Source organism: Melanerpes formicivorus, unplaced genomic scaffold (assembly GCF_026170545.1).
Source record: "Melanerpes formicivorus ecotype bairdi unplaced genomic scaffold, bMelFor1.0.p_v2 SCAF_36, whole genome shotgun sequence".
NCBI classification, from domain to species: domain Eukaryota; kingdom Metazoa; phylum Chordata; class Aves; order Piciformes; family Picidae; genus Melanerpes; species Melanerpes formicivorus.
This window is the reverse complement of record NW_027142388.1, coordinates 69,694-86,339: the sequence shown is the minus strand read 5'-3', so window position 1 is coordinate 86,339 and position 16,646 is coordinate 69,694. Positions and strand designations below refer to the sequence as shown.

At 59.6% G+C, this 16,646-nt stretch overlaps 1 protein-coding gene across 1 annotated transcript in view; it reads left to right on the top strand.

Annotated features, from left to right (window-relative positions):
- Nucleotides 1–381: 381 nt before the first annotated feature.
- The window catches only part of POLR2A (RNA polymerase II subunit A), a 30,153-nt gene continuing 13,888 nt past the window's right edge, over nucleotides 382–16,646 (top strand). The window contains exons 1-17 of the mRNA XM_068157112.1: nucleotides 382–713; nucleotides 1,751–1,883; nucleotides 2,211–2,347; nucleotides 3,472–3,645; nucleotides 4,855–5,136; nucleotides 6,093–6,254; nucleotides 7,417–7,637; nucleotides 8,744–8,876; nucleotides 10,100–10,224; nucleotides 11,383–11,593; nucleotides 11,918–12,127; nucleotides 12,653–12,821; nucleotides 13,236–13,330; nucleotides 13,542–13,745; nucleotides 14,236–14,458; nucleotides 15,478–15,661; nucleotides 16,411–16,582. Of these exons, the coding sequence (XP_068013213.1) occupies nucleotides 624–713; nucleotides 1,751–1,883; nucleotides 2,211–2,347; nucleotides 3,472–3,645; nucleotides 4,855–5,136; nucleotides 6,093–6,254; nucleotides 7,417–7,637; nucleotides 8,744–8,876; nucleotides 10,100–10,224; nucleotides 11,383–11,593; nucleotides 11,918–12,127; nucleotides 12,653–12,821; nucleotides 13,236–13,330; nucleotides 13,542–13,745; nucleotides 14,236–14,458; nucleotides 15,478–15,661; nucleotides 16,411–16,582 (2,925 nt within the window). The 5' untranslated portion in view covers nucleotides 382–623. The remainder of the gene's footprint in view (nucleotides 714–1,750; nucleotides 1,884–2,210; nucleotides 2,348–3,471; nucleotides 3,646–4,854; nucleotides 5,137–6,092; nucleotides 6,255–7,416; nucleotides 7,638–8,743; nucleotides 8,877–10,099; nucleotides 10,225–11,382; nucleotides 11,594–11,917; nucleotides 12,128–12,652; nucleotides 12,822–13,235; nucleotides 13,331–13,541; nucleotides 13,746–14,235; nucleotides 14,459–15,477; nucleotides 15,662–16,410; nucleotides 16,583–16,646) is intronic.

Here is a 16,646-nt window from a genome sequence, read left to right as displayed (position 1 = left end):
CTACGCTTCGGCATTCTCCGGCTTCTCCCGTCCCCTCTTCGGTCGTCTCCGGCGATGCTCCGCGCTCGGCCCTTCGGGGCGGCGCCTTCCTGCGCGCCGCCTCATGAATTATTCACCAGCCAGCCCCACGGCCACGGGGGGAGCACCGGCGCCGGGTTCCCCGGGAAAACTCCCTCCTCGGCTCCGTCTTGTCGCCTCTCTCCACTCCTCCCCGGGGGGCGGTAACGAGACCTCTGCCCGCTCCCCTCCGCACCGCCTCAATGCCGGCGTCCCTCGCACCCCTCGTTCACCCCCGTCCTCTCTGCGCCGCTTGGTCTGCTCCGCCCGCGCCGCCTCCCGCCCCGCGCCGGGCCCGAGGCTATATAAGGAGGCGCCGGGAAGGCTGAGCGCTCAGTGCGCTGGGGAGCGCGGAGCGGCCGGGGCTGAGGGAGCGGGCATCCGGCCGGGCTGGGAGCCGAAGGGGCGGCTTTATTACCGGCCGGGCGCTGCGGAGTGACTGTAAAATGCGCTTTTGAAGCGAAGGGAGGTGGCTTTGGACCGTTCTGAAACGGCTTTCTGAGTCGTTCTCTTCCGATCCCTCGCGAGCTGCCGCGGCGGCGCCAGGCCGCGTCCCGCCCGGCGCCATGCACGGGGGGCCGCCCTCGGGCGACAGCGCCTGCCCCTTGCGCACCATCAAACGAGTCCAGTTCGGCATCCTCAGCCCCGATGAAATGGTATCGGGGCCGTGGGGAGGCGGCGGGACGGCGGCGCGGGGCGGCCGGAGGGAAAGGGGCTGGTGGGGACAGGAGGGAAAGCGGCGGCGGGAAATGGCGCCGGGGCACCGGGAGGGGGCCGTAGAGAGGCCCCGGGGAACGGAGGGCTGTTGCAGCGCCCCCAAGAGGCTGGGGGCGCCGCTGGGGGGTGGGGAGAGGGTTTTGGGCTGCCCTGGAAGGGAGCTTGGGGTCTCTGGAAGTCGCCTGGCTGCTACTGGTTGCGTCTGAGCTTCTCTGGGATGCCCTGCAGGCCTCTGGAAGGGTCCTGGGGTGCCCTGAAAGGGAGCTTGGGGTCTCTGGAAGGGTCCTGGGGTGCCCTGGCAGGGAGCTTGGGGTCTCTGGAAGTCGCCTGGCTGCTACTGGTTGCGTCTGAGCTTCTCTGGGATGCCCTGCAGGCCTCTGGAAGGGGTCCTGGGGTGCCCTGGAAGGGAGCTTGGGGTCTTTGGAAGTCTCTCGGCTGCTACTGGTTTCGGTCTGAGCTTCTCTAGGATGCCCTGCAGGCCTCTGGAAGGGGTCCTGGGGTGCCCTGGAAGGGGTCCTGGGGTGCCCTGGAAGGGGTCTTGGGGTCCCTGGAAGCAGCCAGGCTGCTTCTGCTTGCAATTTGAGCCTCCTTAGGCTGTCCAGGAGGCCTCTGGAAAGGCTCTTGGGGTCTCCGTATGTGGCCAGCTTGCTTCGGGAGGGGAATTGAGGTTCCTGGGTGCTCTGGGATGTCCTGGAAGGGTTTTGGAGTGTCCTAGAGTGGTCTTGGGGGTTCCTGTAAGCGGCCAGGCTGCTTCTGGAGGGGATTGGAGGTTCCACAGGGTGCCCGGGAAGCCTCTGGAGGGGGTTTTGGGGTCCCTGGAAGTGTCTTGGGGTGCCTTGGTGGAGCTGTGGTGTCCCTGGGGGGAGGTCACCTGGGGGGGGCCTCATCTCTGAGGGGTTTGTGGGGGGGTCTCTGCTTGCCTAAGTTTCCCTTCATCCCCTCCTCTTTTCTACACCCCTCTCCCCCCTCCCCCCAGAAACGCATGTCAGTGACCGAGGGGGGCATCAAGTATCCAGAGACCACCGAGGGGGGGCGCCCCAAACTCGGGGGGCTCATGGACCCCCGGCAGGGAGTCATCGAGAGGACAGGGCGCTGTCAGACCTGTGCTGGTGAGCCCCCCAAACCCTTCCCCTCTGCCTGAGACCCTCAAATCCTCCTTCTCCTTGAGACCCCCAAACCTCACCCCCTAAAACATTCCCTTCTTGAGGCCTCCAAACCCCCTTGAACCTCCCCACCCAGACCCCACATGGACCCTCTGACCCCCAAAACCCTGTGGGGGTTCCTCTGGGCATCTTTTTGTGGGAGTGGCTCTCCTTTTTGAAGGTGGACCCCCAGCACCCCCCATTCCCCCCCCACTTCCATCTCCTGATGCTTTTGGTGGCTTCTTCCCCAAAGCCCCTCCAAACCTGCCTAAAATACTGGGGTGTGCCCCCCAGGGAACATGACGGAGTGCCCAGGCCACTTTGGGCACATCGAGCTGGCCAAGCCCGTGTTCCATGTGGGCTTCCTGGGCAAGACCATGAAGATCCTGCGTTGTGTCTGCTTCTTCTGCTCCAAGCTGCTGGTGGACTCGGTGAGGAGCCCCTGGAGGCGCTGCCGAGGGTGCAGCACATCCCCCTCAGAAATGGAGTGTATGGGGGAGGTGGGGGCTGATGGAGGCCGCTTGGGACCTCTGGTGGTACCCTGGAGCTCTTCCATGGCACCTCAGAGCCTTCTGGTGGCAGCTGAAAGCCCTTTGGTGGCACCATCTCCTCTGCCTCATGTTGGGGTGGATCTCAGGAGGGTCTGCCCCAGCTTCCCAGCTGGGCACTGGGAGGAGTCTAGGCCTTAGTGGTGGTGCAGGGAGCAGCAGGGCTGGGGGGGCTGGCAGCCCCTCCTCTGAAACTCCATTTCTTGGATTAAAAACTGTGAAGGCCACTGGATTCCCTCAAGAGGAGTGTGGCAGGCAGGTTGAGGAGGTTCCCCTTCACCTCTGCTCTGCCACAGTGAGGCCACAGCTGAATTACTGTCTCCAATTCTGGGCTCCCCAGTTCAGGTTCCCAGGTTGGACTTGATGATCTCTGAGGTCTTTTCCAGCCTTATTGATTCTGTGATTCTTACTGGGATGGGAGGAGGTGGCACCAATGGGAGGCTAACGTGGATTTGGCACCTGCTGCGTGGTCCTTGGGAGTTCTGGAGATGTTGAAACACCATGGACCAAACCATGGTGTGCCCCAACAGAGATCTTGAGACTCCAGAATGCCTCCTTGAGACCCTTGAAGAACCTCTTGAGACCCCAAAACACCACCTTGAGGTCCCCAAAGAGGCTCTTGAGACCCAGAGCGTCTTGAGTCACTCAAAAGCCTCTTTGAGGTCCCCAAAGAACCGCTTGAGAGCCTTCAAAACTTCTTTGAGGTCCTTCAAAAACATCCTGAGACCTCAGAACAGTACCTTAATGTCCCCAAAGAACCTCTTGAGACCCCATAACACCTCCTTGTGACCCTCAAAAACCTATTGAGGTCCCCAGCGAATCTCTTGAGACCTCAGAACAGCTCCTTGAGATCCTCAAAACTGTCTTTGAGGTTCCTAAAGAGCCTCTGGAGACCTTTCAAGCCCCCCCAAGAACCTCTTGTGAGCCTCTAAGTAGCCCTTTTGGACCCCAAACCGAGCTTGGTGACCCCAACCCAACCTGGTGTCCCTCTCTGTGTGTTGGAGCAGAACAACCCCAAGATCAAGGACATCCTGGGCAAGTCCAAGGGGCAGCCCAAGAAGCGCCTGACCCACGTCTACGACCTGTGCAAGGGGAAGAACATCTGTGAGGGGGGTGAGGAGATGGACCACAAGTTTGGGGTGGAGCAGCCTGAGGGGGACGAGGACCTCACCAAAGAGAAGGTGGGGACCTGCCTGCACCCCCCAGAGCCCTCTGCTGGGCCCCAAAAATTCCTCCTTGGGCTGACAGATCCCTCCCTTGGAGCTTCAAATCCATGTCCTGGAGCTCCTTATTCATGTCCTGGGTCTCCAAATCCATGTCCTAGACCACCAAATCCCACCCTGGGAGCTCCAAACCCATGTCCTGGACCACCAAATCCCACCCTTGGAGCTCCAAACCCATGTCCTGGGCCACCAGATCCACCCCTGGGAGCTCCAAACCCCTGTCCTAGACCACCAAATCCCACCCTTGGAGCTCCAAACCCATGTCCTGGGCCACCAGGTCCAACCTTTGGAGCTCTAAACCCATGTCCTGGGCCACCAGATTCACCTCCTGGAGCTCCAAATCCATGTCCTAGACCACCAAATCCCACCCTTGGAGCTCCAAACCCATGTCCTGGGCCACCAGATCCACCTCCTGGAGCTCCAGATCCATGTCCTAGACCACCAAATCCCACCCTTGGAGCTCCAAACCCGTGTCCTGAGCCACCAGATCCACCCCTGGGAGCTCCAGATTCCCCCCCCGGGCCACCAGATCCACCCTTAGACCCCCAAATCCACCTCCAGGGCCCCAAAATCCTACCTGTGCCCCCCCCAATTCCCTCCTGGTCTGGTATCCTCTTTATGAGCCCAATAATGCTCCTTTTGGCATTTCTTAATGCCCTTAACTCCCCTCTGACAGCCCTCAGTGCTTGCCTCTCCCCTCTGACAGCCCTCAGTGCTTGCCTCTCCCCTCTGACAGCCCTCAGTGCTTGCCTCTCCCCTCTGACAGCCCTCAGTGCTTGCCTCTCCCCTCTGACAGCCCTCAGTGCTTCCCTCTCCCCTCTGACAGCCCTCAGTGCTTGCCTCTCCCCTCTGACAGCCCTCAGTGCTTGCCTCTCCCCTCTGACAGCCCTCAGTGCTTCCCTCTCCCTTCTGACAGGCCTCAGTGCTTGCCTCTCCTCTCTGACAGCCCTCAGTGCTTGCCTCTCCCCTCTGACAGCCCTCAGTGCTTCCTTCTCCCCTCTGACACCCCTGGGGTGCCCTTACGACTCTTCCAATGCTCCCAGCTCCCCTTTAGCGCTCTCTTACCGCCCTTAGCTCCCGTTTACCGCCCCTTTACCACCCCCCTAACCCCTTCAGCCTCCCTCTTGCAGCCCTTTCCCTGCCCCTAACCTCTGTGCCCCGGCGCAGGGCCACGGGGGCTGCGGGCGGTACCAGCCGCGCATCCGGCGCTCGGGGCTGGAGCTGTACGCCGAGTGGAAGCACGTCAACGAGGACTCGCAGGAGAAGAAGATCCTGCTGAGCCCCGAGCGGGTGCACGAGATCTTCAAGCGCATCTCCGACGAGGAGTGCTTCGTGCTGGGCATGGACCCCAAGTTCGCCCGGCCCGAGTGGATGGTCTGCACCGTGCTGCCCGTGCCCCCGCTCTCCGTCCGCCCCGCCGTCGTCATGCAGGGCTCCGCTCGCAACCAGGTCTGCTGCCGGCCTGCCCCTGGGGCAGCGTGGGGCCTGGGGGAGGGGGGGGGGGTTAGAGCCCTGGAGGAATACTTGGGGGGCCAGAAGGGGGTTTGGGGGTGGTGCCGAGGGCCTCGGGGTGGCTTTGGAGTGATGCTGAGGACTGCGGAATGTGGGAGGGGGGTCCTGAAGGGGGCTTGGGGGTGGTGCCGAGGGCCTTGGGGTGGCTTTGGAGTGATACTGAGGACCGTGGAATGATGTGGGGGGGGTCCTGAAGGGGGTTTGGGGGTGATAGTGAGGGCCTTGGGGTGGCTTTGGAGTGATACTGAGGGTCTCAGAGTGATACGGGGTGGCCTTGAAGGGGTTTTGGGGAGATACTGAGGGCCTCAGGGTGATATTGGGGGCCCTGAATGGATTTTGGGGTGGCATTGAGGTTCTCAGGGTGATATTGGGGGCCATGAAGAGGTTTTGTGGTGATATTGAGGGCCTCAGGGTGATACTGGGGGGGCCCTGAAGGGTGTTTTGGGGTAATACTGGGGTACCTGAGGGGGTTTTGGAGTGGTATCAAGGCCCTCAAGGTGATATTGGAGGCCCTGGGGGGATTTTGGGATGGGACTGGTGGGGTTTTGGGGTGATATTGAGGTCCTTAGGGTGATACTCAGGGCTCTGAGGGGGCATTGCGGGGCCTGAAGGTGTTTTGGGCTGATATTGGGGAACTTGATGGGGCTTTGGGGATGATATTGGGGTCACTGATGGGGCTTTGGGGATGATATTGGGGTACCTGAGGGGGTTTTGGGGGGATATTGGAGTTCTTGGGGTATTCTTATGGCACCATCAAGATCCCTCCCTTGCTGTTGGGGTCCCTCAGTCGCCCTCAGGACCCCTTTGCTCAACTCAGGCCTCCCTTTGGTTAACCTTGGGGTCCTTGAGTGAACTAGGGGGCGGCCCCCTGAATGTTGGGGTGCTCCCCCCAGGACGACCTGACCCATAAGCTGGCTGACATCGTGAAGATCAACAACCAGCTGCGGCGCAACGAGCAGAACGGTGCCGCCGCCCACGTCATCGCCGAGGACGTCAAGCTCCTGCAGTTCCACGTGGCCACCATGGTGGACAACGAGCTGCCAGGACTGCCCAGGGTCAGCAGGGCACCCAGGAGGGCAGGGGGTGGGCAGGGGATGGGTGGAGGACCAAGGATGGGTAGAGGATAGGGATGGTAGAGGACTGAGGACAGGTAGGGGATGGGGATGGGCAGGGGATAAAGATGGGACAGACAGGGGATGGGTAAGGGTCAAGGATGGGCAGAGGACCAAAGATAGGTAAGGTGTGATGGGCAGGGGATGGGCAGAGGGAATCAGAGGACCAAGGGTAAGTAGGGGATGAGCAGAGGGTGAGGATGGGATGGGGCGAGGGGCAGGGAACAGAGATAGGTAGGGGCTGGGCACAGGGTTGCTGGAAGTGAGAGCAAGGGACAGGCAGGGAGTGCAGGCAGGGGACAAGGACAAGGTGCAGACAGGGCTGGGAGTGAGGGTTGGGGACAGGCAGGGCCAAGGTGCAGGCAGGGACCAGGGGTGTGGGTAGGAGGAAAGACTGCTGGGAGCTCCCAACCCCCATGGTAGAAACCAGAGACAGGACCCAGAGGAACAGCTTTGAGCCTTCTCCCTGTGACCCCAGACCTTGGGGTGGCTCTGGGGGTTCCACCTTCCCTGACCTCCCATCTTTGGGTCCCACCAGGCAATACAGAAGTTGGGGGTCCCCTAAATGTCTTTGAATCCCTCCAAGTTCCCTCTCAAGTCCTTTGAAAGTGCCCCTATACCATGCCAGAAAACACAGGAGCAGCTTTGGGCCTTCTCCCAGTGACCCCAGATCTTGGGGTGGCTTTGGGGGTCCACTTTCCCCTGACCTGGGTCAGGGGTCTCCCCAGACCCCACAGATGTTAGTGTCCCCCAGATGTCTTCTGCTCTTCAAGCCCTCTCCAAGTGCCTCCCAAGCAGTGCCAGAAACCAGAGGCAGGACCCAGAGGAGCAGCTTTGAGCCTCCTCCCAGCAACCCCACATCTTGGGGTAGTTTGGGGGGGGTTGCCCTCCCTGACCCCCCCATTTTTGAGTCCCCCCCAGACCCTGTGGAAGTTGGGGATCCCCCAGATGTCTTTTGTTCCCCAAATGCCTCCAAACCCATGGCAGAACCCAGAGGCAGTAGACAGAGCAGGAGCTTGCAGTCTTCTCCAAGGCACTCCACCTCTTGGGGCGGATTTGGGGGGCTTGCCCTCCCTGACCCCCCCCATTTCTGGGTCCCCCCCAGGCGATGCAGAAGTCGGGGCGCCCCCTGAAGTCGCTGAAGCAGCGCCTGAAGGGGAAGGAGGGCAGGGTGAGAGGCAACCTGATGGGCAAGCGGGTGGACTTCTCGGCCCGCACCGTCATCACCCCCGACCCCAACCTGGCCATCGACCAGGTGGGCGTGCCCCGCTCCATCGCCGCCAACATGACCTTCGCCGAGATCGTCACCCCCTTCAACATCGACAGGTGGGGCCTGGGGCTGCTTCTGAGGAGGTTTGGGGTCACCACCCCGCTTCAGTCTTGGCTGGGGAGGGGAAACTGCTTCCTGAGGGCTTCTGGAGGTGGTTTTGTGGGGCCTGGAGGTCCTTTGAGATGGTTTGGAAAAGGTTTGGGGGACACTGAGGTGACCCAAGTTAGGAGCAGATGTTAGTCAGTTAGAGGGTAGAAAGGCTCTGCAGAGGGACCTTGACAGACTGGGCAGAGTCCAACGGGATGGCATTCAACAAGCCCAAGTGCCAGGTGCTGCACTTTGGCCACGGCAATCCCATGCAGAGCTACAGGCTGGGGTCAGAGTGGCTGAGAGCTGCCAAACAGAGAGGGACCTGGGGGTGCTGATTGACAGCTGCCTGAATATGAGCCAGCAGTGTGCCCAGGGGGCCAAGAGGGCCAATGGCATCCTGGCCTGCATTAGGAATAGTGTGGCCAGCAGGAGCAGGGAAGTCATTGTGCCCCTGGACTCTGCATTGGTTAGGCCACACCTTGAGTCCTGTGTCCAGTTCTGGGCCCCTCAGTTTAAGAAGGACATCGAAACACTTGAAGGTGTCCAGAGAAGGGCAGCAAGGCTGGGGAGAGGCCTTGAGCACAGCCCTGTGAGGAGAGGCTGAGGGAGCTGTGGTTGCTTAGCCTGGAGAAGAGGAAGCTCAGGGGTGACCTCATTGCCCTCTACAACTACCTGAAAGGTGGCTGTAGCTGGGAAGGGGTTGGTCTCTTCTCCCAGGCAACCAGCAGCAGAACAAGGGGACACAGTCTCAAGCTGTGCCAGGGGAGGTTTAGACTCGAGGTGAGGAGAAAGTTTCGAGCGAGTCATTCGTCATTGGGATGTGCTGCCCAGGGAGGTGGTGGAGTCACCGTCCCTGGAGGTGTTCAAGAGGGGATTGGACGTGGCACTTGGTGCCATGGTCTGGTCATGGGGTCTGAGTTGATAGGTTGGACTCGATCCTCGAGGTCTCTTCCAACCTTAGTTATACTGTGATACTGTAATACTGACCCAGGGTGACAAGGGGTGACCCTCCTGAACCCCAAAATGTCCCCAGGTGTCCCCACTGAAACCCAACTGTGTCATCCCCCCCCAGGCTGCAGGAGCTGGTGAGGAGGGGCAACAGCCAATACCCAGGGGCCAAATACATCATCAGGGACAATGGGGACCGCATCGACCTCCGCTTCCACCCCAAGCCCAGCGACCTGCACCTCCAGATCGGCTACAAGGTGAGGGGGGGGCCCCAACAGCTGCTAGGAGACCCCCAGATTTGGGCCTGGGACCCCCCCTCAAATCCAGGGAAGGAAATGGTGCTCAGGTTGCTCCTTTGAGAGGGAGAAGAGGAGGTGGAAGTGTGGAGGTAAGACCCATGATCAGGGAGGGGACCCCCCAGAAATGTGAGAGTGCCCAAATCTGGGGGTTCAGCCCTGAAATGAGGGGTTCAAAACCAAAATGTGGGGGGGTTCAGACCCCAGATGTGGGGGTACAGCCTCAAAATCTGAAGGTTCAGCCCCAAATCATCAGCATTGTGAGAGCCCCAAGCTCGAAGGTTGGGCCCCCAAGCTCAAAGGTTGGGCCCCCAAGCTGGCCCAGCTCTTGGTGAACCCCAAAAGTTGAAGCTTTGTGGAGACCCCTAAAACAAGGGGCAAAATCTTGGGGTTCTTCAGGGACCCCAAGATTGGAAACTGAACCCCAAGATTAGAGAGTCCAGCCCCAAAAATCAGCATAATGAGAGCTAGCTCCAAGCTCAAAGATTTGGCCTCAAATCCCTCCCAGCTCCTGGTGAACTCCAAAATCTGGGACTGAACCCCAACATTTGAAGTTCTATGGGGACCCCAAATCCACAGAGTGAGCCCAAAAAGTCTCTTCAGAGTTTCACCTTTTGGGGTTCCCCAAGAGCTGAAGCCAATTTGGGCCCCAAGTCTTGGGGGTTGGGGTCCCTGGAGAGGCTCTTTAGGGTCCCCAAAAGCTTCAGATGTTGGGATTCAGGCTCTTTATTTTGGGGTCCCTGAAGAGCCTGAAGATTTTGGGGGTCACCCTTGATTTTGGGGTCCCCCACAGAGCTTCAGCTTTTGGGGTTCACCCAGAGCTGAGCCAGTTTGGGGCCAAATCTTTGACCTTGGGGTCCCTGAGAGGCTCTGTGGGGTCACTCTTTGCTTTTGGGTCTCCAGAAGCTCCAGATGTTGGGGTTCAGGCTCTGATTTTGGGGTTCCTGAGGAACCCCAAGATTTTGGGGGCTCCCTGTTGATTTTGGGGGTCCACAAAGAGCTTTAACTTTTGGGGTTCGCCAGGAGTTGACCCAAACCTTGGGCTTTGGGGTCCCTGCAGCTGTTGTGTTTTGAGGCCAAACCTTCGTCTCTTTGGGGTCTCTGCTGGTTTTTTTGGGGGTGCCCCTTGTGGGGGTGTCAGTTTTGGTGGTGCTGACTGTGTTTTGGGGGTCCCTCCTGTGCAGGTGGAGAGGCACATGTGTGATGGGGACATCGTCATCTTCAACCGGCAGCCCACCCTGCACAAGATGTCCATGATGGGACACCGCGTCCGCATCCTGCCCTGGTCCACCTTCCGCCTCAACCTCAGGTACCCCCAGCCCAGGGCCCCCCAGACTGCCCCCACCCACCCTGCACAGGATGCATCTGCGTCCTGCCCTGCTCCACCTTGAAACTGGTGACACTTAAACTGTCCTTGATGACCCCAACCCCCTCTGGATGCCTTCATGTCCCAACTCAGTGACCCAACCCCACTCTGGATGGCTTCACATCCCAACTCAGTGACCCCAACCCCCTCTGGATGCCTTCATGTCCCAACTCAGTGACCCAACCCCACTCTGGATGGCTTCACATCCCAACTCAGTTACCCCAACCCCCTCTGGATGGCTTCATGCCCCAACTCAGTGACCCAACCCCACTCTGGATGGCTTCACATCCCAACTCAGTGACCCCAACCCCCTCTGGATGGCTTCATGCCCCAACTCAGTGACCCAACCCCTTCTGGATGGCTTCATGCCCCAACTCAGTGACCCAACCCCCTCTGGATGGCTTCACATCCCAACTCAGTGACCCCAACCCCCTCTGGATGGCTTCACATCCCAACTCAGTGACCCCAACCCCCTCTGGATGGCTTCACATCCCAACTCAGTGACCCCAACCCCCTCTGGATGGCTTCACATCCCAACTCAGTGACCCCAACCCCCTCTGGATGGCTTCACATCCCAACTCAGTGACCCCAACCCCCTCTGGATGGCTTCACGTCCCAACTCAGTGACCCCAACCCCCTCTGGATGGCTTCACATCCCAACTCAGTGACCCCAACCCCCTCTGGATGGCTTCACATCCCAACTCAGTGACCCCAACCCCCTCTGGATGGCTTCACATCCCAACTCAGTGACCCCAACCCCCTCTGGATGCCTTCATGTCCCAACTCAGTGACCCAACCCCCTCTGGATGCCTCCATACCCCTACTTAATGACCCTGAAACTGTCCCTTGATGATACTAAAAGGCCTTTGATGATCCTAATACCCCTCTAGATGCTCCCACAACCCAACTCAGTGACCCCAACCCCATCTAGATGCCTCCACAACCCAATTCAGTGACCCCCAACCCCCCCAGCCTCCTCCACAACCCAATTCAGTGACCCCCAACCCCCCCAGCCTCCTCCACAACCCAACTCAGTGACCCCAACCCCCCCCTAGATGACTCCACACCCCCCTGGCTGACCCTGACCCTCCCTCCCCTCAGCGTCACCACCCCCTACAACGCAGACTTTGATGGGGATGAGATGAACCTGCACCTGCCCCAGAGCCTGGAGACCAGGGCAGAGATCCAGGAGCTGGCCATGGTGCCCAGGATGATTGTCACCCCCCAGTCCAACCGGCCTGTGATGGGCATCGTGCAGGACACCCTCACCGCCGTCCGCAAGTTCACCAAGCGAGACGTCTTCCTGGAGCGCGTCAGTGCCACCAGGGGGGCAGGCTGGGGGCAGGAGGGGCCTCCAGAACCAGGGGCCCAGGGTTTGGGGTCATAGTGAGGTTTTATGAGGTCTAGAGGAAAGCTCTTGGATCTCAGGAGGGTTTGGAGGAGCTCCAAGGGGTCAAGGAGGTCGGTTGGGGTCATAGTGAGGGGGGTGTGTGTGTTTATTGTGGAAGAGCTTGGAGGTCCTCATGAGGGCTCCTGAAGCTCCTTATGGTGTCTCCATGACCACCCTGAAGGTTCTGGGCTGTTTTTGGACCATCCTGGAGGCCCTGGTGGTCACTTTGGCAATGTCCTCTTGCAGGGGGAGGTGATGAACCTCCTGATGTTCCTCTCCACGTGGGATGGGAAGGTCCCCCAGCCAGCCATCCTCAAGCCCAGGCCCCTCTGGACAGGCAAACAGATCTTCAGCCTCATCATCCCTGGGCACATCAACTGCATCAGGACCCACAGCACCCACCCTGATGATGAGGACAGTGGTCCCTACAAGCACATCTCCCCTGGGGACACCAAGGTGGGGGCCACCACTAGGAGGGGACAAATCAACCCCCCATTAGAATCCTGCCAGAACCACACTGGGTGGTGGTTTGGTAGTTCTGGCAAGGTTCTAAGGAGGGCTTGGGAGGGTTGGAGGCATCTCGGGAGGCTTTGCGGGGGCTGGAAGGGATCTTGGGAGGCTGTGGGGAGGCTTTGGCAAGGCTGGAAGGGATCTCAGGAGGCTTGGGGGAGGCTTTGGGGGGCTGGAAGGGATCTCAGGAGGCTTGGATGAGGCTTTGGTGAGGCTGGAAGGGATCTCAGGAGGCTTGGGTGAGGCTTTGGGGAGGCTGGAAGGGATCTCGGGAGGCTTGGGGGAGGCTTTGGGGGGCTGGAAGGGATCTTGGGAGGCTTGGGGGAGGCTTTGGTGAGGCTGGAAGGGATCTCGGGAGGCTTGGGTGAGGCTGGAAGGGATCTTGGGAGGCTTGGGTGAGGCTGGAAGGGATCTCGGGAGGCTTGGGGGAGGCTGGAAGGGATCTCAGGAGGCTTTGGTGGTGTCCATCAGGTGGTGGTGGAGAACGGAGAGCTGATCATGGGCATCCTGTGCAAGAAGTCCTTGGGCACCTCAGCAGGGTCCCTGGTGCACATCTCCTACCTGGAGATGGGACATGACACCACCAGGCTCTTCTACAGCAACATCCAGACTGTCATCAACAACTGGCTGCTCATCGAGGGTAGGACACCTGCTGGTGGCACCTGGGCACCTTCTCAGAGTCCATCTTTGTGGGGTTGAGGGGACTTGGGTGACCTTGGATGGCCTTGGACACCTCATGGTGGCTCAATGGGCTTGAGAACATCTGGGGACCTTCTCAGAGTCTGTCTTAGTGGAGTGGAGGAAACTTGGGTGGCCATGGAGGGGCTTGGACCTTGTTCCTGGGGGGCATTATGGCCCAAGGTGTCTCCAAGAAGGTCTTGGATCTCCTTTTTGGAGCTCTCAAGGACCTCCTCATCCCCTTGGGTATCTCCTGGAGGGTCTGGAGCCCATGATCAGAAGGTTGAGTTTTTGGGGTGAGGAGAACCTTGACCCATGGTGGGGACCACCCAGAGGTGGAGAGCATCCACCTGAGCTCCAGGTTGTCCTCCTGCAGGTCACACCATCGGCATCGGGGACTCCATCGCCGATGCCAAGACCTACCAGGACATCCAGAACACCATCAAGAAGGCCAAGCAGGATGTCATTGAGGTGGGACCAGGCTCCTGGTGCTCCTCAAGCTTTTGAGGTCCTCCAGGGGTCTCGAGGTGTCCCCAGGACCTGTTGAGGTTCTCCAGGGGTTCTTGAGATGTCTCCAGGACATTTTGAGCTCCTCCATGGAGCTCCTCAGCTGTTCTCCTGAGGTTCTTGAGGGACCCAGGTGAACCTTGGTGGGGGTGGTTGTCCTCTTGTCTGGTGGCAGGTGATTGAGAAGGCTCATAACAACGAGCTGGAGCCCACCCCTGGCAACACCTTGAGGCAGACCTTTGAGAACCAGGTCAACAGGATCCTCAACGACGCCCGGGACAAGACAGGGTCCTCCGCCCAGAAGTCCCTCTCCGAGTACAACAACTTCAAGTCCATGGTGGTGTCTGGTGCCAAGGGCTCCAAGATCAACATCTCCCAGGTTTGGAAGATCTCCATCAGGTCATCTTGAAGGACTGGGAGGGGCTTTGAGGGCATCAAGAGGTCATCTCTGAGGGCTTGGGAGGTCACCAGGAGGTCTAAAGGAGGTTCCAAGGGGATGCCTGAGGTGTCCCCCTGGGGGTGCTCCTATCCTTCCTAAGTAGTCCTGGTGGTGGTCCATGATGATGTTATTCACCATGGTGAACATCTCCCAGACACTTTGATGGCTCCTACAGTCCCTTAGGACCTTCTCTCTGGGCACCAAAGGCATTTTATGAGCTCTGGGCATTCTCCTGTCCTATCTGGACACCCATGGTGTCCCCCAACCTCCTCTAGGGGTTGTGGTGTTGGCGGCAAACATCTCCTGGATACTTCGATAACTCTCTCTGGTCCCTTGGGACCTTCTCTGGGGGGACCACAGACGTTTTATGAGGTCTGGAGGCTCTCCAGCCCTTTCCCCGCTCACGTTGTCCTCCCCCCGGCCCTGCCAGGTGATCGCGGTGGTGGGGCAGCAGAACGTGGAGGGCAAGCGGATCCCCTTCGGCTTCAAGCACCGCACCCTGCCGCACTTCATCAAGGACGACTACGGCCCCGAGAGCCGCGGCTTCGTTGAGAACTCCTACCTGGCCGGCCTCACGCCCACCGAGTTCTTCTTCCACGCCATGGGCGGTCGCGAGGGCCTCATCGACACTGCCGTCAAGACGGCCGAGACGGGTGGGCACCGCGCCGGCACCCCCTCCGCCTCCTGCCCTCTGCCTCCCGCCCTCCCTCTCCCGCCTCCCGCCCTCCCTCTCCCGCCTCCCGCCCTCCCTCTCCCGCCTCCCGCCCTCCCTCTCCCGCCCTCCCGCCCTCCCTCTCCCGCCCTCCCGCCCTCCCTCTCCCGCCTCCCGCCCTCCCTCTTGTTGTAGTGGGAAGCAGACAAATCAATATGATTGGTAATGAGGCTTCAACTTCATTGTTCAAAACCACAGCTTCTATAGTATATTCAGCAACTAAATACGCACACGTGTCATTATTCTATTAGCTATTAGTCCAGGGTTACATCATATTATCTATCCTACTTGCAGTTAGGCCTAAGTGCAACTCCACAACCTCCATTCTCAGTAGGTCTTTGTTTCACATATATACTTTGTTTCACATACTACAACCTTGTAAGTAGCTATTTCACACGGTGCTATCTTCTAAAAGTTACAATCACAGTCACAGGGCTGCGGTGACCTTGCTACATCAGCATACCAGCTAAGCTGTGAGCAGTAAACAACAAGATGGAGTCTGGCCTATACACTCTGATTAAACAGCTGTTCCATAGAACCATGTCCCTGCAATTCAAGCCATTCCTCAACACCCTCTTCCGCCCCCCGCCCTCCCTCTTCCGCCCCCCGCCCTCCCTCTTCCGCCCCCCGCCCTCCCTCTTCCGCCCCCCGCCCTCCCTCTTCTGCCCCCCGCCCTCCCTCTTCTGCCCCCCGCCCTCCCTCTGCCCCCCGCCCTCCCTCTTCTGCCCCCCGCCCTCCCTCTGCCCCCCGCCCTCCCTCTGCCCCCCGCCCTCCCTCTGCCCCCCGCCCTCCCTCTTCTGCCCCCCGCCCTCCCTCTTCTGCCCCCCGCCCTCCCTCTTCTGCCCCCCACCCTCCCTGCTCTCCATCCTACTCAAACCCTCCCTAGAGCCCCCCTCTCACCCCAAGAAAGTCCTCCAGGCCCATGGGGGTGACCTGGCGTCCCCGCTGCCCCCCGCCCAGGGTACATCCAGCGGCGGCTGATCAAGTCGATGGAGTCGGTGATGGTCAAGTACGACGCCACCGTCCGCAACTCCATCAACCAGGTGGTGCAGCTGCGCTACGGCGAGGACGGCCTGGCCGGGGAGAGCGTCGAGTTCCAGAACCTGGCCACCCTCAAGCCCTCCAACAAGTCCTTTGAGAAGAAGTGAGGCCCCCTCCTGACCCTCCCACCAACTAACTGGGACCAGCCCTGGGCTTGTGGGGCGGCTCCTCAGGTCTTCAAAGCTCTCCTTCCGTGACTTGGAAGCCATCTTGAGGTCCTCAAATGGCTCTTGTCAAGAGCTGGACCTACCTTGAGCTCCTCAAAGTCACATTTCCATGATTTGGAGCCCACCTTGGGCAGGAGAAGCTTGGAGACACCAACTTGGGTCATGTTTTGGTGTCCCCAAGCTACCCTTGACCCAACTTGGGTCATGTTTTGGTGTCCCCAAGCGAGCCTTGACCCAACTTGGGTCATGTTTTGGTGTCCCCAAGCTACTCTTGACCCAACTTGGGTCATGTTTTGGTGTCCCCAAGCTATTCTTGACCCAACTTGGGTCATGTTTTGGTGTCCCCAAGCTATTCTTGACCCAACTTGGGTCATGTTTTGGTGTCCCCAAGCTACTCTGGACCCAACTTGGGTGATGTTTTGGTGTCCCCAAGCTGTTCTTGACCCAACTTGGGTGATGTTTTGGTGTCCCCAAGCTAGCCTTGACCCAACTTGGGTGATGTTTTGGTGTCCCCAAGCTATTCTTGACCCAACTTGGGTCATGTTTTGGTGTCCCCAAGCTACCCTTGACCCAACTTGGGTCATGTTTTGGTGTCCCCCAAGCTCCTCCTGACCCACCCTGAAGCCCACCTAGATGCTCCTCAAGTTTCTCCTCCTCACCTTGGTCCCTGTCTTGGTGCCCCCAGGTTCAAGTTTGACTACACCAACGAGCGAGCCCTGCGCAGGACCCTGCAGGAGGAGCTGGTCAAGGAGATCCTCTCCAATGCTCACATCCAGAATGAGCTGGAGAGGGAGTTTGAGAAGATGAGAGAAGACAGAGAGGTCCTCAGGGTCATCTTCCCCACAGGGGACAGCAAGGTGACTGCCACCACCCAGGGGACACCCACCCCAGCCCCACCAAGGTGGCCAGGAAGCAGCTGGT